The sequence below is a fragment of the Cornus florida genome, unplaced genomic scaffold (assembly GCF_030987335.1).
Source record: "Cornus florida cultivar Cherokee Brave unplaced genomic scaffold, ASM3098733v1 CherokeeBrave_3.0.0_Hap2_Chr06, whole genome shotgun sequence".
In the NCBI taxonomy this organism is placed as follows: domain Eukaryota; kingdom Viridiplantae; phylum Streptophyta; class Magnoliopsida; order Cornales; family Cornaceae; genus Cornus; species Cornus florida.
This window is the reverse complement of record NW_026775576.1, coordinates 85,722,236-85,747,118: the sequence shown is the minus strand read 5'-3', so window position 1 is coordinate 85,747,118 and position 24,883 is coordinate 85,722,236. Positions and strand designations below refer to the sequence as shown.

General features: G+C 34.8%; 1 protein-coding gene across 2 annotated transcripts; it reads right to left on the bottom strand.

Annotated features, from left to right (window-relative positions):
- Window positions 1-31: 31 nt before the first annotated feature.
- LOC132312526 (ATP-dependent DNA helicase SRS2-like protein At4g25120) lies at window positions 32-23,636 on the bottom strand. 2 transcript variants are annotated; one of them, XM_059810916.1, is made up of 29 exons: window positions 23,367-23,636; window positions 22,101-22,929; window positions 21,931-21,972; window positions 21,592-21,755; window positions 19,612-19,810; window positions 16,616-16,672; window positions 16,426-16,531; window positions 16,210-16,343; window positions 16,005-16,079; window positions 15,795-15,920; window positions 15,586-15,717; window positions 15,415-15,498; window positions 14,125-14,238; window positions 13,853-13,953; window positions 12,188-12,254; window positions 11,922-11,972; window positions 10,747-10,824; window positions 8,956-9,165; window positions 8,781-8,819; window positions 7,210-7,281; window positions 7,030-7,116; window positions 6,892-6,948; window positions 4,062-4,267; window positions 3,854-3,947; window positions 2,123-2,173; window positions 1,475-1,537; window positions 1,207-1,266; window positions 713-775; window positions 32-394 (listed from the first exon to the last, which is right to left on the bottom strand). In XM_059810916.1, the coding sequence occupies exons 1-29, from the start codon at window positions 23,507-23,509 to the stop codon at window positions 305-307; spliced, it is 3,594 nt and encodes a 1,197-aa protein (XP_059666899.1). In that variant the 5' UTR covers window positions 23,510-23,636; the 3' UTR covers window positions 32-304. The 2 variants fall into 2 exon arrangements, 1 of the variants encoding a protein (XP_059666899.1); XR_009483291.1 differs by lacking the exons at window positions 32-394; window positions 713-775; window positions 1,207-1,266 and having other exon boundaries at window positions 1,473-1,537; window positions 4,087-4,267.
- Between the last annotated feature and the right edge of the window lie 1,247 nt (window positions 23,637-24,883).

Below are 24,883 nucleotides of genomic sequence, written 5' to 3'. Positions count from 1 at the left end.
TTATGCCAGAGTAGATCAATTTTACTCAAACTTGAACAAGAGGAAAGTAGTTGTTATATTTGAAGCTAGAAGAAAGGTCCCTATCATTTAGGCAATCTACAAGATGAATTATCCTTTACAAAATAATAAATTCCCTTAGCAATTTCAATATTTTTGCATCTTCTTAATCGTCTTCTCCAAGCTAACTTGTGTAAATAGGATATTGGAAAGGAATAAAATTAATACGGAGTAATATAGAGAAAATAAAAACTGTACAGTTCTTGCAATGAATGTCCCATAGGGTTTCAAATGTTTTTCTAGTACGTCATACTGATTTGTATTGCTCAATCAAGTGAGAGGCATGGAGGCGCGACGTAGGAACCACAGTGCATCCCAAGCTCTGCAGATATGCAATCTGACATAAAACGAGGAGGAAAAAAACACTTGGAACTGAGTTAAAGAGCAAAAGAAATCTCTCCTGTTTACACTACAAAATTCAACCTAAAATGCAAAACAGGGAGTGAGAGATGCAACCTCAGCAGATTCCTGATGTTAAAACGTGAGCATTTATTATGTTCGTTCATGTAGCCACAAACAATAAATATATAGTGGGAAAATTATGTAAAATACAATACTTTGAAACATGAATATGCCAAGTTCAAATAAGATAGATGTACATCATAAAGCTAAAAATTCTGAATTTTAAAAAATTAAACCAAATCATGTTAGTCACCTGTTTAGAGGTAGGTGCCGATGAACCCATTGCCTTCTCAACCCTTAATTTCTGGAAGTGTTCCTGGAAGGTAATTAAAACAGTGAAGCACAAATATCTATAAAACGTCATGGCCTTTAGGAGTGAAGCACAAGGCTCACAATCCCCCATATTTTTTTTCTTTTATTTCAGACTTGGTATAAAAATCATATGACCTTAGATATCCAAGTAGTTTGAAAACTTAAATTGTGAAAAATCAAGGCATATAAGTTAGAAACTACATCTTGGTGCCAACAGTTCTAGAGCTCTTCATCTTATATCAAAAATATGCTTAATGTTAAATAGAACCACAAAAGTCTACCAAAAGAAAAACAAGGACAAAAATAAACAACAGAATACCAAGCTATTGTTTTGTGACGAATAATTTTCAAATGAAAACCCTTAGTCCCTTAAAATTTGAATCCACATCACGCCACATAGATAGAACAGATGTTGGTAAGAGTAACAAAACATACCTGTTTCTCCTTCATCAAATGAGCTCGTTTATCAGCAGGAATTTGCTCCCACCTCAGGACCTATTTATATAAAAAAAAAATAACAATAAAATCAATTTTGAACAAAAGCAATTGTGATTATGCATGTGCATGCACTAGTATGGTAAATTCTGTAAGTATAGTCATGGCAATATGATCAGTCATCATGACTATGGTCTCTTTATGAATTTTTCCCATCACAAGGTTTCAATTAATAGGCTAGAATAAAAACTTTAGTAGAAATACTTACATATTCTGCATAGTGAAATGCTTCATCACACCTCAAACAGGACTTCAATGCGCGCAAAACATCCTGACAGATTATATGAGTCAGTTTGATAGGATCAAGATACTAAAGATACATAGATTTAAGTGTTGCATACAAAGACATGCTTGTGCGCATGAGAATTCATCATGACAACTGCAGCAAACACTTTATTATACTTGATGTAAGCTTCAACATTTTTATACTTTGCAGTGATGCCCTCATTAAACAAGTTTTTATCCACCCAGGAAATCAACTAGCCTGAAGTTGAATTTTTTCCCTGTTGTTCCCCAATTTTACATCCAGTTATGCGAGACAATCTCAAAGGCACAGAAACAAATGATTTGGAAGGAAAAGGGGAAAATATTATTTCTCAGCATTATCTGGTGCTTTCGTTTAAGAGTTCTTTCTTCCTCTACTTTGACTCCCATAAGTTCACCAAATTCCAGAAACCAGACAATTTTTTTATCCATGTGTGCACAAGGGATGCAACCTGAGAGTTATTGGAAAGAACCTGTCTGGCCAAAAAGCCAGAAACACAATGACAAACTATGATTGTAAGAGAAGGATACAAACAACGGAGCACAAAGGAGAGAAGTGTTATCTTAGAAGAAAAAAGATATGTTGTACAACCTTGTGTGTGCTTTTCTTGACTCTCAGCCGTTCATCAATTACAAAGGCAACCTGTAAATATAATGCAACTTGTAAATACAATACATAAAACATCAAATAGTTACAAAAAACTCCCAGGCATCATGTTGAATGCAATTTATGGGTGACTGACAGAATGTAAGATTGTCAAATTAAAGGGGAAAAGAAAAATGCGTGGAAACAAATATGTTTACGAATACAAAATACAGCAACTGAAATCTTGGTGTGTAAATATTTTATGGACTTCCTAAGACAATTTACTACCACTAATACCCCATAGAATGTTGCAACATGGAAAAGAGGAAATCATATTTGCTAAAAAGTTCTTATTTTCAATGGAACACAAATAGGCAAGCCACTGGTAAAGAGAGGGTTTAGTATAGAGACTAGAAGTCCAAGAAACCTCACAAAAAAAGAAAATGCAAAAGTACAACTCTCACTTAAGCAAGAAACTTCAATCATTGTAAGGACGCAAACACAGAATTATCACAAATAAATCTATTCATTTTTCAAGTATTAAACAAAACACCATCAATATGACATAAAGGAAAACAACAGGAAAATCTCAATGCAGGAAATCCACCAAAATAAAGCAAAAGACAGGGAAGAAAGGAACAGAGAGGTTTTATTTTATTTTATTTTTTGGCTGTGGTTGGGTGGGGGTGGAGCGATGATGGGGAGAGACAACAGAGAATGGATATTTTTCAAGGAAAAGGTCAGAGATTATTGATAACCCCAGTGCTAATAAACATTTTTTTTTTAACTACAATGAGTTTATTAACCAACAGTCCAAGTCTAATCAAGCTGTAGCAGTCTCAAGGAGTTATGCTACCTATGAAATCTTCAATCACTATACAACTTCCCTACACCTTTTATCTTTTGTCCCACTTTTATCACATGCCAACTTCAATTATCACCTTGAAACTTATATTGTTGATATACACTCTACCACTGAGTTTTTAGAATTAGAAGGAATTAGTGATATTGCAAAATAATGGTTTTGAGGCTATGAAAGACAAGGTATTTATATATTTGATATGCACACTAGCACTGACTTTTTTCAGAATTAGAAGGTATTGATCCAACCTGTTCTGACTGTCACTGTAGAAGGCAGTTTCTACAATAACTATTGTGAAGAATCGATTGTGCAATAAAATGGGAGATCAGTGGATGAATGATAGCTCAGTTATGTAAATTGGCATTGATAATGAGAAGATATTGTCAATATATAATTTAGTTCATAAATATTATTTTAGTTACAAATTTTTTTATAACCAAGCTGCCGGAAAATGCTATTCTCCAAGAGGTGTGATATTGTCATTCATTTATATTTTGGTAAGCCAAACATAAGCAAGGTTGTCGCTGATGCAGAAAAGTTTGCCTTCTAAGTTCAATAAAATGGATTTCATGATTCAACACCAGTCTGCACATGGTTCATGAGAAGAAACAAAAGAAGAATTGCATAGAAGAGACTGAAAAGTAGAGCACAGAGCCAACAATTATTCTCACCCTAATTAGTTTTAGTAATAATCCATGCATTTAAGAGTATGAAAATACTCCTGTCTGGGCGGAGACAGAAATAACTGAAGAAATGACTTGAATTAAAAAAAAAAAAAACCAAGCAGATAAAACTTTCTTCTCCATAATGTATTTCCACTCTAGAGCAGAGTTTCCAGGATTTGAAATAATGAACATGAAGGAACAAAAATTCACCTTGTCAATTAACCTCTTAGGGTCTTGAAATGCTGGCTTCTTGGCCCATTGATGGAACAAATGGGAAACACATGCTCGGTCCTCGACACTGAATCTGTAAAACAGTAATAGAGAAAAAAAAATTTGAAGTCAAAATAAAATAGTTAAATTAATATCAAACTACTGAGATTATCAGTCAATGTACACATCCATTTTATATTTGGAGGACCTTCTTAAGAAATTATTCCCATTACATGACTCCATTGATTCCATTGTCTCTTTGGAGGCTTCATCATATTGATTTTTGACAGACTCATATGGTACTGAGTCTGCTTTAGAAGATTCCATTTCCCTTGATAGACAACCAGTAGACTTGGCAGTTCCATTTGGAATTTGTTGGTGCTTTGTTTGCAAATCTTTTAAACCTAGATCATCCTGAATACAACAATCACTCATCAAGAACAGATATGACCATATGAACAATCAAAATTGAAAGATTTGAGCAGCAAAGTAAACTAAAAACTCATTACGGAAAAATGGATGAAAAATAAAGGTTATAATTAGTTATTTCTAAATGATGTGAGCCCATGTGATGTCCTCTTAGAAACAATTTTCAACAAATTAATTGTGTAATTCTATTTCTTCACACTTCAGTGTAAAAATTAATTAACTGGCACTAACTTTCATGCAAGCAACATTATCTGGCATGACTCTCATTTGGTCTCCTACTAATTATCCTTTCCTGTCTTGAAACACTATCTTGTCTCCTGTTTTTATAAGCACCATTCAAGCAACAGCTGGGAGTTAGGGACATGTAATTCATTGAACTGCTATAAAGTTAGCAGTGTTTAGTGAGCACATTTGCTATTTGCTTCGGTTCCACAAGGCAATCGGTTTTGTTTGGTTTCAGAATTACGAAAAACCATGGAGATCAATTCAGTCACGGATTATCGCCCAGAAAAACCAATCAAAACCTAAACGCTGCTATTATATTATATATGCGGTGGTGTTCAACTGCTCCCTGGTGAGTAGGGAGTAGTATACTCACTTTTAATCCCAACCTTAGGATCTCAGCAATTAATTAATCAGCTTTTCTTATTCATATTTTAATAAACTTATTCTTTTTTTCTATTACCATTATATATTATTAACGGGAAATGACAAAACTAGACATGTGATTAAAAGAAACTAAACTAAACCAATTTGGCTAGGCTTTTCGTCTCACTACTTGCTGTTCCTTCCTGGGAAAAAAACGTGTCCCTGTAGCTAACAGCCGTTGAACCATAGAAGGCTAATTAAGAAATTTGCAAAGCAGTGGCTTTTGAAAAAAAATCCTTCCTATCGTTCGCAACAGGGCCAAGCTAATTAAGAAAATCGCAAAGCAGTGGTGTTTGAAAAAAATATATATATATCCTTCCTATCGTTCGCAACAGTGGCAAGCTAATTAAGAAATTCGCAAAGCAATAGCGTTTAAAATAAAAAATAAAAAAAATTCCTTCCCTTTGCTACCACAGTTCAACACTTCTGATTGTAGTGTGTTTCATAATTTTTTGTTACATAATTTATCATTAGAATGGATGAAGTATGGGAGGAAACTAAAAAAACCAGGACTTACTGATTACGTATGTAACGAAGGGAAGGATTTTTTATTTTGTTTCAAATGCTACTGCTTTGCGAATTTCTTAATTAGCTTGCCACTGTTACGAACGATGGGAAGGATTTTTTATTTTTTTATTTACAAACGCCACTGCTACGGTTAGCTTTGGGAATTTCTTAATTAGCCTTCTATGGTTGAACGGAGGTTAGCCACTGGGGTTTGTTGATTAACCAACTCTCTACGCAACTCTCTTCGTTGATTAACACAAATCGGTTTCAGCCGATAATGTCGTGCAACTCCCTCTAGCATTTTCATCATTGTCCTCACCATTTCCAGTGAGTTTTCTACAGTTTTCTTCTGTCTTTGTTCGTCTCTTCTCTGTTTTCTATTCACAAATACACACAAACACAGACTGGTATGGCTGGATTGTTTTGAGTTTGACTTCATCTAAGGTTAAACCGTTAAACCGAACCAATCCAAACCTTAATTCTACAGTTCAAATTGGTTCGATTTAGACAGTGTTATCAGTTCGAATGGGTTTGGTTCAACAAGGTGCTATCCCAATCTATATCTTTGCACATAATGCACTTGACGCATTCTCCATCTCCCTGTGTATTCTTCATTGTATCACTGGCATCATCTAGCTAGGTGTTATGATATGTGTTTCAGCTATCACCAACTTTCACTTTCCCTTCATGCTTGGACTCCTATAGATACAGGGACTCCCTCACCTCATTTCTCAATCTCATGAAAAAGGAAAGAGGGGCAATAATCATGAGATTTCCCTGGATTTTTCCTAATCACCATTAGTTCGATTGCACCTTTGCAAAGATAACCATGATTTTCACCCTAGCCAGGACCCTATACACACATAACACACCTATAAGTGGCATTATCCACAATGATGGTAATGCTAGGGGAGACAAAATACAAATATTAATGTGGGACAATATGGTGAGGAAATGCATGATGGCATGTGACTTCACTAAAATCATGACCCAAGATAACAAAATGGCAAAATAGGATTCATGTAATGGACTTCCAGTCCGTGTGATAAGGTTTTGCAAGAAGATATGTATGACAATGATATGAGTAAGAAGTAACTATAATATTCAAGCAATTACCAAAAAAAAATATAATATCCCAAACTCCAAAAGAACTAGACTGTTATATTTCCTACAGAAAAGTGACAGTTAAAAGTTGTTGAAGGATTATATTTAAGTTACACCGTCTTTAACAGCATAAGCTTTTGGAGTAGATGGTTGTTAACATGGTATCAGAGCCAAAGGTCTCGAGTTCAAACCTCCCCGTCACCCTAATTAAAAAAATTGAAAAACACGTGTTGGACCAAAAGAAGGCCACACGTAAGGGGACATGTTGAAGGATTTCTATATTTAAGTTACACCCTCTCTAACAGTTTAAGCTTTTGGAGTAGATGGTTGTTAACAAAAGCAAAACATACCTGGCCCTCTCGAAGGTGATCCGGGATTTCTTTTAGAAAGCGTGAAGGTTGGAGCATCTGTAAGAAACTACTGCTAAAAATCAAACAATAAGGAAATAAAAAAAAATAAAGTACCAAAGATTGTTAAGTAGAATTAACCTGCCAACTCGAATCCATAAGAACATAAAGAATGTACAGTTTCTTCCGAGCACGAGTCATTGCAACATATAATAAGCGACGCTCCTCCTAATATTTTCAATGAGTATCAGCAGTTGATAGCTAAACAAAAGATCATAAGAAAGAAGGATATGAGAAATATTTAAGTGCTAACATATTTACCTCAATCAAGGTATTATTGTCCTTAGTTACACCATTGAATTCATGCAACAAGGGAATCTCAGATTCATTCGCCTGTAAAGAATGACTTCATGCATAAGGAAAAGTGCTAAGTATCTAAAACATCCCTAATGATTACTTTTTGAGCAAATAACACCCTCTCTTTTACTTTGGGTATATAACTCCCTCAAGAATTTAAAAATGTTGTAAAGGACTTTTCGGCTGTTACCGTTAAAAAAAAACATGTGCCTGGCTCATGACTGGTTAAATTTAATAAATACCAAAATTACCCTTTATTGATTCCCAAAACGCCCTTCCCTTTTGTATATAAATCTCAAAAATAAAGGATATAATAGTAATTTTACATTAACTGATTTTTTATTTTTTATTTATTTACAATTGTAGGAAGGGCATTTTAGTATTTTTATCACCCCATTAACGGCCAATTGATGGGAGGTCCTTATTTGCCCCTACAATAAAGTTACGGGGTTTTGAGAACCTATAGGGGGTTATATGAGCTATATGCATAATACAGGGGTCTTGAATGCTCGTGAGCCTACGGAAAAAACAAAGTAATCATGATTAACAAGGAAAAGAATTAAGTAATATCAAAATGTTGCATCCCTCTCATCATTATCAATCCTTTACCACTACAATTCAAGCTCAGCATCACAAGTGATTTTCCAATCATATCCATCAAACTACCTCATGTTATCCTAATACCGAATTGCCAATCTGGTGTGCAGCTCAACAACTTGCAACCTGTGAAGAGAGAGTTCTAATCCTTGCTTTTATAAAACAATTCATTTCAAAACGCAAAATTGATTATGTTATTTAACCACTTAACCTAAAGTCTCAAGCTGTAAAGAAATTACCTAAACAATGTATATGTCCTCGCATCTGTATCAATGTATGTCAAAGCTTGTAACCTACCTTACATGTGACCTCTTTACTCTTGAAGAGACAGAATGACAAAATAGAATGCAAAATCAGAATAGGTAAACATATACAAATGTTTGGAATTGAACCCAAATTCTCCCAAAACCAAAGCTTAGAACCCATGTTGGAAAATCACCTGCCCTAAAAATTATGAAGGGTGGGCTAAACAATGTAAGTCATATCTCACACAAATTAACAATGCATATCAACTCTCACATACAAGGGTCTATGCACACACATACAGGAACAGCACAAAAATTAAATTTTGTCAATAAACATGATATCCCACTTGAAAAAGGAGATTGAAAGTCAAGTCAATGATTTATTCCAATGTACAGATCATGGTTGCTAAGAGGTCGACCAAAACTAACATGAAATGAAGTGATTAAGAAATTATTTTAAAAAATTAAATATAGTAGGAGATATGCCCTAGAAAAGATTAGAAAAAGAGAATCCATGTGGCCGACCTCATTTGGATGGGATAAAGGCAAGAATGACGATGATGATCAATGAGGTCAACCACTATTTTGATGCAATATATTGTTCTTGGCTTCAAACCTATAAGAAATGTTTATATTTAAAGAGTAGTTAACAAAATGACAGGCATAAAAAAGTGAAGGAGAACAGGCAAGTACCTTCACTATGAAAACAGTGTCCCATTCTAAGCCTTTCGACTGCACGGGAAGGAATATTAGGGAAACGAAAAAGTGAAAGAAAAGGAAAATTAGTGACATAATCAAACGTCTTTATTGACAAGAAAAAAGAACTTTGAGGAAAAATAGACAGAAGCTGTTTGAGCGAGAGGAAAACCTGATGAATGGTGGTAAGGGTGACAGAATCTTTATTGTCATGCCTCCTCGAAAGAAAATTTTCTCTCTCCCGTCCAGAAATATAATCAATAAAAGCTTTAAGCATATTAAGACAACCAGTATCTTCTGCTATAAGAGCGCTCTCTACTTCTATCGCAATATACTGTGTTGATAAAAAGTCAGAGACATCGTCCAACAGATACTCGAGGACCTGCATGATGAAGTAACGAATTCCAACATATCACACAATCATCTCTCTTTGCACAACCTTTCTGAGTTTAAGAAATAAAAATACATTGCAGACATTTCTTCTCTTTTGCCTCCATGAATGGAAACAAATCTTGCATGTTAATCTTGCAAGTCTTATTTATACGAATTAGATAGTGAATTGAAAAAGAAAACATAAAAAATAAATACTTGGGGGAAAATACTTTCAATTAAAAATGAATTATGTTTTTTTTTTTTTTAAAGTAAATTTTCTGAAGCAATTTGCAGCTATATAAAGTAAAACATTGACCGTGAGTAATACGTATCAACAGAAGAATCTACCACCTCTTCTACACAAAATCCATCACCAAAAGGCCTATTATCAAGCGTAATCAATAATTCTATAATTTCTATCTCCCCGCCCCCACCACCCCCCCCCCCCCCCCCCCCCCCCCCCCACCCCCCCCGGCGGTGAGATGAAGACCAAATTTGAAAGCCCAACTTGAAAGAATTATATTCACAAACAACCTTCCTCATTCATTTTGCATTTCAGCTGCTAAGGGCAGAATCAATGAAATGCCTTTCTTGTAGACATCTTAGTTAGTGTCCTTCAGTGATACTGAGTTGCAACAAGCAGCATTTCTTTTCCTTGGAATGCAAATGTACTTATAAAAAATAAATAAATAATCAAATGCATATGCAACCAATGATTTATATCGTCCTCGTTAACATGCATTTATAATCCAAATCTTCACGATAATGTTTGTCTCAACACTACAACACTGTTTTGGAAAATGTTATTGGGACTGCTGAGAGATTAATAGACCACTTAAAAAATTTCATCAATGCTCAAAACAATGTGCAAATTTTGGGTGAATATTAATGACATTGTGTACAAACTCCATAAAAGACACTATGTCTTTGATGAAATCTTAAAATGCGTAAACAAATGGATGAGTAAATAAATACTAATTATGACCCTTCACTTAACCACATATTGTCTTTTAATCAATTGCGTTGAATCTCAAGGTTAAAAATTAAATCTGGGAAGCCGAAACCTAGCAAGTTTCTATAATGAAGGTGATCTGAAAATAATTTGAGGACCAATAGGGCTACAACAGCAGGTATAGCAGGCAACATCATATGAAAAGAAAATGGGGAATGTGTAAATAACCAAAGCAGATGCATCGGATGGACGTCAAATAGTTGATATTACCCCCGGGGCTGTTTTGTGACAAATGCATAATGGCAATTTAAGGCAATACCAGACACTTTGGATGTAAGTCAGATTATGAACATAGAACATATAACTCTTAAGTTGATCCACCAGTTCCAGCTTTTATTAAGGAAATTTTGAGCTAGAAGATCTCATCTCTAGAATTTAAACACATGCTCAGTCACAATTGATCATTGCAATAAATCGATAGCTAAAACAACTAGATATAAAAGATAGTAAAGATAGGTAGAAAATAATACAGTTCTGCTTTAACATTGATACAGATAATAGCTATGTAGTTTACTGTTATAATTTTTTCCTAAACACATGCTCAGTCACTACAGAAAATAGCTATGTAGTACAACTTACAGGTCTGACGTCATTGTCTTCGTTTAGCAGTTTCCCACCATCAGCATCAAGAACTGCCCGTTGTTCAAGAAGGTATTTCTACAAATTGCAATACATAAATGTCAAATCATTAATTTGTTTATAGAAACATATAGAACCCAAATTTTATGATGAGGCTCAGCGTTACTATGAGAATACTGTTTACAAAGAGTCATGGTTAATATCTTATATGGGATCACTGTATGAGATACCACTTGTAAAGATTCACCGTCTATAGAAACCCTATTCTCCTAATTCAAATTTCACAATACCTCAAGTTTTTAGAAGTTCCCATAAAAACTCTCATTGTTTTAAAAAAGGTGCATATGCTTCTTATAGAGTGTACAGACCAAGTCAAGCCCACGTTATTTACAAGTTCAGAATCGAAAATTCGTTTTTATCATATTGGGGCATCCATTACAAGAATTGTGATGTTGTGGCTCGAATTTTGTTTCGGACCAGGTCACATTGTGACCCGTTTGATAAAAAAATATGACTGTTTTCGCTTGGAGGTCCATGGACCCTGTTTAGTACTCTCTTGCAGCCTGTGTCTAAGGGCGCTTAGGGTTTGGAGTGGGATTAGAGCGAACACTGAAAATTGCACTAAAGAGAGTGAGCGAGAGCTAGGGTTTGGGGGCTGAAACTTGTAATCTCCTGATTATCACATAGTGAATTCTTTCACCGGATCTTCACCGTAGACGTAGGCACAAATTGTGTCAAACCACGTAAATTCTATGCCTTATTTGGTGCTTTTTTTGTCGTGTTTCGTGATTATTTCTTGGTTCGCGACTGTTTGTCACAACAATAATCATAACATGTTTAAGATTTCAAAACTCAATTTCATCATATGGAAACATATGGTAAGCATCTAATCTGTGTCCAAGCAAGTTGTATTCCTATACAAGCCCAACCTGCTGCAGCTATTTTGAACTGATGGAACTAACTGGCCAGGTATGCTCCATGTATCTATATATCTATATATATTTAATATAAATAAATATATACATGTACATTAGGATAATTGTGTTAATGGAATTGTAGCGTACTTGTGTTAATGTCATACAGACAGAAATAAGCAACTTCAACCAAATCTATTTACGGAACTGTCTAAAATTCATATACCATTTTCTTGTAGTCTGGTGAAAAACAAAACCAACCTGAGGTATCATGTTCGCCACAGAAGTTATGACAGCTGAAATTGATTGTTCCTGTATGCAGTAGCAAGAAAGATGACCTCTGTTAATATTGCATTAAAATCTCTCTCTCTCTCTCTCTCTCTCTCTCTCTCGCTCTCTCTCTCTCTCTCTCACCGACCTTGTCGTATGAGAAGTTACCATAAAAAGAAGCTTGTTTCATTTATTCCCACCATATGGAACATCAACACCTTGGAAATTATACAACAAAACAAAATAAATATAGTTACCCTGCGAACAAGTTTTGATATCATGTCTAGTGTAGACAACACCTTGCGTCCTTGAGTAAGTTGGCTCCTGTAATCAATTATCGGAGTAAGTACATACTTAAGTGAGCCAACATGCTCCACCAGTGAAACTATACAAGCAAAAGTAAAATTATGCAAAGGCCACACCAATATTCTTATCTACCAATGTACTATCGGTGGTACAACAATTTGTTTTACGCAAGAACTTATACACATATATAAAAACTTTACATATCTAGGCTACCCTCTCATACTTTACAGAACAACATAATTCCACAGGCAAAACGACTTCTAATTGAAATACATTTAGCAGAGTAGGGCTTTCAGCCCCTCAATTTCCAGCATTACCATTTCATTAATATTTTCAAGCACCTACATATGGATGAAGGCAGTGGTGGAAATCATGAATATTTTTTTTCTCAAAATATGTATCACTTCCAATTACAGAAAGAGAGCAAAATAGTTGTGATAAGAGAGCAGCCTTGACTCACCATTCACCACACACCTAGAGAAACCAGCAACGGCAATCAATTATCATGGGAAAATTTTGATCAGACATGACAATGACAATTTTTTTGCTGCCCCAGCAGACCTAGGAGTGTACAAAAAACCACTAGAACCAGTAAACCGGACCAAACCAAACTGCACCGCACAGTTTGGTTCGATTCTATGATGGAATGGTGTGTTCCATTACTAAAGATTAAAGAAATTGATAACAGTTCGGTTCCGATGTGGGTCAAAGAAGACCGAACCAAACCAAACCAATCCGTTAGTGATGATTAAATTTATACACATACATTATACAACACATGTTTGATTTTTATTGGTAGAAAATATATCTTACCATACACACCACAATAATTAAGATCATCACACAAGTTTATACTTTTCAGATTTTGGTTTTTCATTTGATTATTATGAATATATATAAATGTGTATTATATATATAATTAAGAATATCCAAAACCGTGGACCAATCATCTACGGGTCGGGCCGGGTCTAACTTCTAAGCTTCGGAGCAGTTCTAATATTGCTTAAACCGTTGAGATCAGTTTGTGGTTTTGGTCAATTCCAGAATCAGACCGAATTGAATCTAGTGCACCCCTATTTATTGGTATTCCTCCTCATTGCCAGTATCAACCAGGAATAGTTTGGTTAGGAATTATGAATCATTTCATATTGCAACTAGAGCATCACATTTGTAATCCTACCAAGCCCCTACACAAATTCTTGAATGTATTTTATAATGAAATCCGGCACAATCTTGAGTTCTTTCATTTTAGAGCTTCTGAGAAGTTCTTTTATTCTACTTTCTTTCTTCTCGATTCAAATGCCAAAATGAAGGTGAAACTAAAAGAACACCTTCAATAGTCTCACTACAGGCAACCATCCAATAACAGCACTAATGAACATAATTCAAAGAATAATACAAGATATAGCTGTTTTAAAAGAATGTGATAGATGCAAACCAGGAGATTCAGTTGATCAGTTAGCATACCAGAACAAACTACAGTAATTAAGAACATGAATCATTATCCAACAGAAAAAGCACGAGGCACGCACAGTTCAGCTGACAAACTTTTACAATTATTAGGAATGCAGTGTATGGTGAAGCAACGTTCCTGCATTGAAAATGTTTGAACGAACCTCTTAAAGGTACCAGAGACCTTTGCACTGAAAATGTCCTGTGCAGCTGATATATAGCTGCATTTCCGTATAGTCGAAATTTTATCAATATGTTCAATTACCTGCAAATAGGAAGAAAAAAAGGTTACGAAAAACTTGAGAAATCAGTGAGAAATTACCATGCTTTGCAAGTATCCTTACAAAAGAAAGAATGATAATAAGTGTGCAGATGCTTGAAAAAACTTATAAAGAAGAAGAAAAATGAGCTAGAGAAATATAAACAATTCTTATACCTTCTTCTTTTCCTCTTTTTCAAAGGGTAGTAAAGCCTTGAATACTTGACGAAATGGTCCATCATCACAATGGGGCAATGTTGTTCTAAGCATGGAAACAATGGCTCTGACTACCTGTTATAATATACTGCTTAGTCAATATTGGATCATGCTTTGTTTGTTTGTATGTATGTGTAAGCAAAAAATTGCAATGGTAAGTCCAGTAATAAATTAATAAAACAAACAGTTAACTATAAAAAAATATGGGACAAATGCAACATTTTATAAAATATATGGCCAAAAATGTGAATATTGAGATGGATGTATGGTAAAACAAAAATGGATAAAATAGATTTTGAGAACATTCATGAGACGGTGGAAAGAACACCTATAGAAGATAAATAAGAAAAAACCAATTCAGATTATTTGATCATTCCAGTGAAGAGCAATAATCATGCCAGTGAGGAAGACTGACATGTTCCCCATTGTGTGTGCTTTTCTGAACAAGCTGTGGGAAATAGATATCCTCACATTATCTCAGATTTTCTCTTTTTAATGATGAATTTAGAAGGAGACATTACCCAGTTCTGGTCCTGCCACAGCAGGGTTCTAAGAAGGGAGGACTCAAGACAAACCCAAAATTTAGTGTTTCAAAAGTGGCTGCTCTGAGGCACAAACTTGTGTCAGTGACACCGATGCTCAAATATTTTTTTCCTTTGAACCAGGCAACTCCACTGTAATGATTAATTTAGAACAATATGTAAATTTTAAATGCATATGGATAGTGGCACTTGAAAGCAGTCTTCTCCTTCATCTCTTAACAACAAAAATGATATATGTATCTTCCTAAAGAATATCCTTCAACTTAAATGCATATTAACCTCACGTCAACCAAAATTATATCCAAAGAAGTTCCAGTTTTATTTGATTTATGAACTTCACACAGAACAAGAAGTTAACCACATGCAAAAAGAACATGTTCAGAAATTAAAAATTGCACATTCCAGTTTAAGGAAGTAAATAGAAATATAGAATCTAGCCATACTACTGAGCTAAAAAAATTATAACAATGGGACGAACCAGCAAAGCCACCAAATGAACTGCAATAGTGAGATAAAAAATTATAAAATATATATAAATATTCAAAGAAAATACTAACATCTATCATTGTTCTTGTTCACGTTATGATGATCAAACTAAGTTAAAGAAACTGAGACATTGGAACATATTACATATATAACCAGTGAAAGTCAAAATCCATGGATGTCAGAGAAGAAGATTTTCATAAACTGAAAACAGGATGTCAGCAACCTTTTTCCTATAGAAGGCCACACCATGAATGTTGAATGGTATTTTCCTATCACGGAAGGCTGTTTGGAACACTTTCCCAGATACCTAGATGAAAAATGAAGCCATAAACTATTCAGCAAAAATCATATGAGTAGTCTCAAGTACACCTAAGTGTGAAAGGATAGGCTTGACCTGCCTCCGGTAAAGAACAGCAATATTGCCAAAAGAGCACTTGGCAGATGAACCCTCAGAAGTAAATTCTAAAATCTTATCCACGACAAATCCACACTGTGCATCCTGATTATAACATTCCTTGACAATTATCTGAGCACATGATTTAAAGTATGCAGAATCAGTTGACAGCTCCAACAAGTCTTTAACTTTTTATTTAAAGATTTTACCTTAGATCCGCAAGAATTATCAGTGAGAACACTCTTCCGCTGGCAACGCCTTAAATTATTTTGTATAAGAGATGATGCGGCTTCAACGATACAACGGGTGGACCGATAGTTTTTATTCAGTCGAATCTGAATACAAATAAAAGGTATTTACATACACGAGCAAAAGAACATAAGAATGACAAGATTAGCTGGATTAAAGATAAAACAAACCTCCTTGTGGTCAGAGAAATCTTTACGAAATGAATCAAACCCAGAAATGTCAGCACCATTGAAACTGAAAATTGACTGCAATAAGAAATATAGAAATTTTGAATTCGAATAGGTAATAGTAATAATAATAAAATGAGTCAAATAAGTGGAGAAAAGGGAAATTTTTAAATTTTCAAACAAAAGTTTACCAAAAAATCAAACGCACCTGATCTTCATCACCAACAATAGTTATGCGTTTATGAGATGCAAGAATCCGCAGCAGACCATATTGCATGGCACTTGTGTCTTGAAACTCATCTATCACGATTGCTTTCCACAACTCCTGGCACTCCTTATAAACTTTAAATGAACGAGAGTATACAATCAAAACATGTAAAAGTTAAATTGCAGAAAATGATTAAATTATACAAAGGATGTAAACCTCCAGGAAAATCAGTAAGCAGCTTCACTGAACAGCTGATTAGATCATGGTAATCCAAAGCATTACAAGATCTTAATATGTCGTTATAGTGCTGAAGAATTGTATCCTGATCCAGGTTCAAGGTAAGAATAGTGAAACACGAGGAAAAGAGTAAAAAGAAAGATATCTAAACTGCTTAACATCTGCTTACTCCTGTTTTATCACCCGTTTCATGACAATCTTGTAGAGTCTTTCCAGAAGCTTTAGCCTGAAAATTGAATTGCAGTACAAAGATGGCATTAATAAACTATAGGATGCAGAAGTAACAAAAAACCATCCTGTGGCATGAACCGTCCTCTGGTAACCCTTAGAAATTTAACATAGAAACAGAAAACAAGAAATAGAATCATGATTTTAGTTTATCACAGCATGCAACAATCAAGGCCATCCAATTGTTCTGCCAAAACAAGGTGACAGACAACCCAACTTCTTAAGATTTACTTATTCGATTCAAAAACAGTAACTCCTATACTCAGAACCACTATTTCTATGCATATTAGTCAGTAATTCCACCCCTTCTGTGGCTCACATAATGTCCTAAACACATTAAGAATTGCATACCCTTATCCTAGCAAAAAAGAACAAGCAACCCTTCTTATATATCACAGAAAGAAACTTCTAACTAAATGCAAAATTTAAAATATTTATATTTTTACATGGGAATCATTAAAAGAGACAACATAATATTGTACATCTGTAACATTGAAAGGCCAGATAGAAAGTATCTACAGCAGAAGCCATGAAAGTATCACATGATTCAAATATCTCAATCATCAAGCGAACAACATTGCCCTAGAAGAACTCAATGATCAATAAATCAACTTGCCATACAATGAAATAGTGACAGAAATTTCCCTTAGCGATACTTACTTTCCAGGACACAACCATTCTAACTGCAATCCTCTTTCATATACTAAAATTTTCAGCACACAATAACTTAAAAGAAAAAAGGAGGAAATAAAGAGATGAATAAATCCAGTAGATTTGATCTAATCAAGCATGAGTCATCTTGCTAATATTCTGGACTTCACAACTGAATTCAGGGGCCATTACAATAATAAGTAAGGTACAAGTGGGTGAATGTTGGCACAAGCGAGTCCGGATGAGATTCCCAGGTCTTGTCAAGTGAAGAACAATGCCTAGGTGCTGTATCAATGTGGCTAGAGTAATGGTGAAACGCTAGGGGTGTGATGTTAAGCTAATATAGTTCAAGTTGCAACTATATTGACAATAATTGTTGATAGATAAGTAAACCAAACACTGAATGACATAACTTCAGAGTTTAAAATAGAACACAAGAATAGCAAAACCTGAGTTCTTCTCAATTAAACTAACTTCATTGAAACCAAATCTAATACTCAAAAATGTAAAATATTACCATCATTGCTCACAGCCCCCCACTTTATGCACTTGTTAACACATTAAAAATTGTCACATACATAGAAACACAAAAGAAAGTTCAACGCCCTAAGATCACAACATACAGACACAATTAGAAAATTAAAATATTTTCCATCAATAATTCTTGAATATCTAATTGAATAAGCTGTCAAAAGCAGTAAAACATCATATCTATGCTATATGAAGTAGAGTTTGTATCATGCCATAGGGTTATATATACTGTTTGTCCAATTTTGAGAACCTACAAAGCACCCTTAAGATACTAGCCACAGAAATATAATTGAAGAAAATTCAACGAAATAGCATGGTAGGGTAATATAATTCTGAGTATAGGATGGACCAAGTAGAATTTGTTTCAATCAATGAAAAATCCTTAGAATTTTGTAATTCTAATACAAAAAACTAAATTCTAACAAATCTCAACATAAAGACCAAGATAAATTTTGAATGGCCAAAAATAGATAAAATAACCATCTTGATGCTGAAGCAATTGGCTCAATAGATGATTGGGAAAAAGCATGGAAACCCCAAAATGAATGGATGGGCGCAACATTCATGCTGAAACATTTATAGTAATGTTGCTAACCCAACTAAGAAATTTATAGCGATGGAGGATGAAATAAGTCACTCAAAAGGTAAAAGAAGGTCGGACTGACAAAATTTACTCTGTCTCACAAAATGTAAACATGGGCACGTGGCTAATTCCCAAGTCAGCTATTCTGCAAACAAATACACCACGTGCAAGGGGAACTTTCTTAACTTGTAACACCATTTGCCATTAATCAATAGGCCTGATTTTTGTGAACTCATATATGGTGTTAGACTGAAATATTTCAAGGATTGGTTATTTTGGTCATGTTGCCTTTCCCTTTTGAAGAGGGTTCGTTTCTCTCTTTCCCTCTTCTATCTATTTCTTCAATCAGCCTCTTTCACCATTTCCACCCCTGACAACCACCACTGCCTCTACTCTCTCTTCTCTCCCTCTAAAACCCTCTCCCACCACAACTTTCAACCAACAAAATGCTAGCTACCACCTTCCTGTGATTTTTCAATGACCATGAATTCCATGATTCCGATGAGAGAAAGGCAAGATTGTGGTGATTCTTCTCCATTTCATGAGATTCTGACAACCATAAACACCATAGATTCCAGAGAGAGATAAGCATGATTTCGCAACCTTAGATTCAGGCAAAACAAATGCGATATTATGGTAATTGGTAAAATAATCAGTGAATATCCTCCTAACCACTATGAACACCACATCCGTTATCCAACAAAGAGTATAAAATCTTTTTCGCTGGAGAGATTTGCCAGCTGGCATATTTATTCTAAGGATTTGAATGACTATATACGAAAAGACGATTTTAATGGAAGATGTGAGACATGGAAGACATGCAACATGACAGGAAATATAAAGAAGAAAAGAGTGAAAGACGCTATATTTTCCAGCCAAGAAACTGATGGGGATGAGAGGAAATCTTAGATGCTTGCGTCATGGAAAAACATTGGAAAGTGGATATTGTAAAATTACATCCATATCTTACTAATGAGTTTTCCAGAATCAAATAATAGTGCTATTTGTCTTTTTAGTGTGGGGATATGCTAATCCTCCCCTTGTAAGTGGGAAGGCTAGCATTATCCTAATTGAAATGGAAGATGTTACATAGAACTAAACTTCTCAATCACAAAAACATAGCAACACTTCCAACACATCGTATAAACGTAAACGAATCACTTACCACTTACCCGAGTTACAAACTTCTGCCACTTCTTTGACTTTTCTTTGAAATATTGTGGAGAGTTTATGGCAATAGACTCTTCACCAAGTTTGGAAGCATCATGAATTTGCATGTTTTTTCCATTTTCAAATAGTCGTACAGCCTCAATGATTGCTCTTCTTTGTTGCCCATTCCCATATATCAAGAATTCCGGTGTACGATCTAACCTATTGCATGAGTTTAACACGTAAGTAGTAAGGTAGTTACATGAATTAAGAGCAACTTAAATAAGGTTGGATAACACGTAAAGAACCAAAAAGACAGGAAAAAGGAAACAAAAGCAGCTAGGATGAAAGTGCTATCTTCAATGCTTCCACGGACAATTTTTCCCGTCAGAAGCCATTTTTTCATTTTCATTTCTGAGGTAATGGATTAAGCATATGTTTACTCACAAGAAAGTTGAGGACTAACATATTTTACAGTTATTGCTAGCAAAGATCCAGCACTATGAATTAATTGTGTGTGTGTGAAAGGCAGGAGAACAGAAAGACAACTCTCAATCTTGAGCATGTAAATGATGCAAAACTCGTAAAAAAGAATTCATAGCCATCGTGAAATTGTGAAGAACATTGGCTCAAGAAACAAAAGTAAAGGAGACACCTACCTATGCATTATAGTCGTGAATTATAAGCCATTACACAATATTTTATGTAAAAAACAATAGGTATCATCATTTTTTTTTCCCTCATCTTGATGCAATGTCTTATTCAAATATGATAGAACATGTACAGTGATGTTGCATACAGTTTGTGTTGGTGAATTTGATATATACAAAAAAAATATTATTTCTGAAAGTCTCTAGAAGATCATTGAAAATTTTAATTCAAAAAAACTGTTCAGATGTTTTTAAACCTTAAGATTACAGAAAAGCATTTAAAATATGCTTTCATTTGTTTGCCTTCATTTGAAATAAAAAGAAGAAGTCTTCGTTCTAGATTGCTGTGAAATTGATGCCACTAATTTACTTCCACCACTGAATAAAAGGAAGTTTAATAACTCTATATTCATTATACACTTGAAGGAGGTCAAATGACACTGCTGTACGAATCTATCCTTTGAAACCTGCGTTCCAAAAACTGTCATTATCCAAACGTCTGCCAGTGGCCAATTGGTCATTAATTCATGTCTTGAAGATATGGTATTTTTTGTGAACTGTATGATCTATCAAAAAGAATCATGTCTCAAAGATATGCCAAAGTATTCCACAACAACTTACAAAGGAGTCCAATCAATCAAGCCTCATATCAATGAACCGTTAGAGCTAAAAGAATTGGCAAGAGCCACCAAGAATCTGCTTGAGTTCTCCATTGTGAGACGACTAACTAACCCTGTCCTCAATTACCATAAGAACTATGTAACAAGTTCTGCTTCAAAATTCCTCCAAGAGACAGAACAAATAAGATTAACAACATCAACTCTCAGTCGCGGCAATACACTTCACATTCTAACAATAAAGGTCTCTTAACTCCCAGTAACTTTTGGAAAATCTAGGCCCAATTCTATGCATTCAATCATATTTATGGATCATTCTTCAATGTAGATAAGAAGAATAACTTTTGCATATAGGCTTTGATTGCACCACGCAGCAAGCAGCTCCAAAGCAACAGTTGATTCAACAAATAAGCAAGTCACATATTAATTAGGAGAAATATTTTAAATTGTTTACATCAAGATTCTGTCAGAACTTGTAGCAAAAAGTTGACCTTTTGAAAAGCCCCAATACACACAAGTCAATTCAATGTTGTCATTATTATTATTATTATTATTATTATTATTATTATTATTATTATTTATGTCATTTTAAAGTTCATCTATAAAGATTAAAACTCCAGGAGAAAATGCTTCTTCCAATAATTTCAGTTAATTGAAGTTTAGATTATGTCGTGAAAAACAAGAAAAAACTAAACACAAAATTTGATATTTCCAGGTCAACTCAAATTACACATACTTCTCGGCATGTGAACGACAGAGTTGCAAGGAAAATGAGTGGAACGTGCTAATTGTAAGCTCTTTTGCAGTTGCTTTCCCAGCCACCGCTCCAATTCGATCTCTCATTTCAGCAGCAGCCGCTGTGGTGAAAGTCATGGCCAGAATGTGGGATGGACCAATGCCCTAGAAAAATAGCTCAGCTGATGAAAGTGGGGAAACTTTTTGCAAAAAATGAAAAACAAAACAAGAATCGAGTACAAAGAAACAATACAAGACCAATCACTTAGAAAAACCCAATGACCATTTCACAAACAAATTTAAGCATGTACCGTATAGTCAAGCAAATACATAGCAATACCTCATTGAGCAGCATCAAAATGCGTCCAACCATCGTAGAAGTCTGTCAAAGAGACAAGTAAAAGAAATGGCTATAACCAATGTGTGACGGGTTCTCTACCCCTGCGGGGATGGAAGGAGAATGTAAACTTGGTAACTTGAACAATAACAGTAAGGTGATCGAATACAGACCTTTCCACTTCCTGGTCCAGCAACAATCATTAAAGGGACTGAAATGTCACAACAAGCTGCTTCCCGCTGCCTGTCATTTAGAGACTTCATATAAGTTGCATACTCCTCAGGCATGCTCCCACTTTGGCTAACCTCTGATGTTCTTGATCCTGCTGCTCCACATTCTTGATCATCACTTGAATCCAAATTGCAATCAGTTTTTAATAACTCCAACAAAAAATCAGAATCCTTCTCGGCGATATCCTTACAACTACTCTTTGCAACAGATTGACTGACAATTGAAGAGTTACTGGTATACCCGTCACTCTCAGATTTCACCATTGACTTCTGCTCGCATAGATCATCAATTGCTTTGAAGATGGACTCATCAATATCCTCATCCAACCCACTGCAAGGTGTGAAAGACTCATTTAAACTATAATTATCCACCAATCTCATTGGAGTGATGCAATAATTAGACTGAAACTTTTCCTCCATGGGAACACCCATATCCCTTTCACTCAAACTACCATCAATTGGTTCTGTCCTATTAGCAGATATGCCATAGGAGCATGAATTGCCGCTACACTCTAATTGCTTCATTGGAGTTCTAAATGAATTTAGAGCTGTCCCTTTCTGCATAGCCACCTCCATTGTCCGGGCAGGAAAACTAACATCGAACTTATCGGCACACGTGCCTCCAGAACACAATCTATTGTTACGTTCACCATCTATTATCTTCAACGCCTTAACAGAAGTTAGAGGTGTATTCATCGGTATCTCTGAAAGAGGAATCCTTTTTGTACCAGAGATCTGATCCAGAGCTTCAACCCTGTCGGCCTCTCCATTTCTAGAAAATAGATTACCAAAATACAGACACATATCAGAGTTCACATCCTCTCTTATTTTACCTGATAAACTATAAATGTCCCACATGTTTACACCAAACTCTTATACGAAGCTTTAATCCAACATGCACTTTTTTATATTTTACACCAAATTTATCTGTTTGACTGCTAGGATAATGTGGGAATTATATAATTATTTGAGAAAAATTATTGAGTTTTCCATTTTTCCGAACCATGTGGAACAAAATACAGCACTCAACTTTATTCCCGTTAAACAACTTCACTGAGTTTAATTTTTTTTTTTTTTTTTGGGGGTGGAACCCAAACATTAAAATGACATGAAATTCAAAACATATTTCTCATTTCCTTTCATTCATTTTCTGGGAAACCAAACGGATTGTTGTATTTTGGTAAAGGAAATGCGAACTGGAAAACTTACTTTTGAGGAGATTGACGTGAAGTATTGACGATTTCGCGAGGTCTCTTGCGTGCAAGAAGGGCCTTTGCAGCTCTGAACTTCTGTGAAATTCGAGCCCTTTGTTCCGCAGAAAGTCCTCCAACAGCCACATTCTCCTCATTCATTTCCAGGAGAGCAAAGAGTAGACCGATATATATATATATATATATATATAAAGAGAGATTTACATGTTAGGGCAAGATTGGACTCATAAAGTTAACCCTAGAAGATGCAGTTGTATACTGTAGTGATTCAAACTGATGGCAATGCTCCTTCTTTCCCTCCCACGCTGGACTTTAAATACGTGCGAGTCATCGGTGTAACCCGGCCCAATATGAAACGAACGGACCTGTAGTCGGGCTTGGCCAACCTTTTCCCTACCCTACTTGTTGGACTTTTTGGGTAATAAAAATAAATTGAAAAATAATATATTTAGTAATGCGCGAACATTTTCATGTTTTGTTGAACCGAAGGGAGAAAGGAAGAAGGGTTATGTTTTTCAATCCGTCCAATTTTAAGAGAAAGAAAGGAGTGAAAAAATTAATACTACCTAACTACTACTAGTAAAAAATATCAATTTTCAAATTTAACCTTCTTAAAAAAATTAAAATAGATATAACTTTAATAATTTTATAAAGTGAGGATATGTTGGTAAAAAAAATATAAAAACTCTATTTCCCTTTCTTACAATCAAACCAAAAAAAAAAAATATATATATATATATATAACCTCATTCATTCCATTCAATCAGACAAAAATTGGGTGTGAAACATTTCTTCCCAAAGATATTTTTTCATCCCTTTGACCAAACGAAACATAAGAACCAATAAAGTTGGATTGGACAAACTCGCCAGCAAAATTTACCGGAGGCACTAACCCACTGAGTTATCAAAGCATTGTTATTAAAGAATCATTGATTAGAGTAAATAACTTGATATTAGGTGACGCGTGCTAAAATAATTATTAAAAATAAATTGATAATAATAATATTGGGTGGGCCAATCATATGCAATCATATTGGTAATTTTATTCAAAGAAAATGTACCATATTAATCTTTTAAAAATAATTTTTTTTATAGGTGAATGCACCAACTTTTATTGTATTGTGTATTTTCATTAAATGAGCATTATTAATGACGTGATTGCCCAATTCACCCAATTTATTGTATTGTGTTACTTGTGCATTGTTAAACTTTTGAAAATATTTTTTTATGGTGCTTTTGTTGTCAATGTTGTTTTCGGTATCTCATTTAACGGGAATCGGATTCCTTCAATAACACCCGTGGTCCATACCTCCATAAAGGAAAATGTCCTTTCCTTTTCGTGCGGCCGTAGTCGAGGAGGGAATTGAACCTTGACACCGGTTCGTAATTCGTAAACACGTGAAATAGGCATATTATAAATACACATTAGTATTAAATATATTATATACTGTATATATTATAACATACATATATATATATATGGTTCAATTTAATTTGGTTCTATTAGTTTTAACA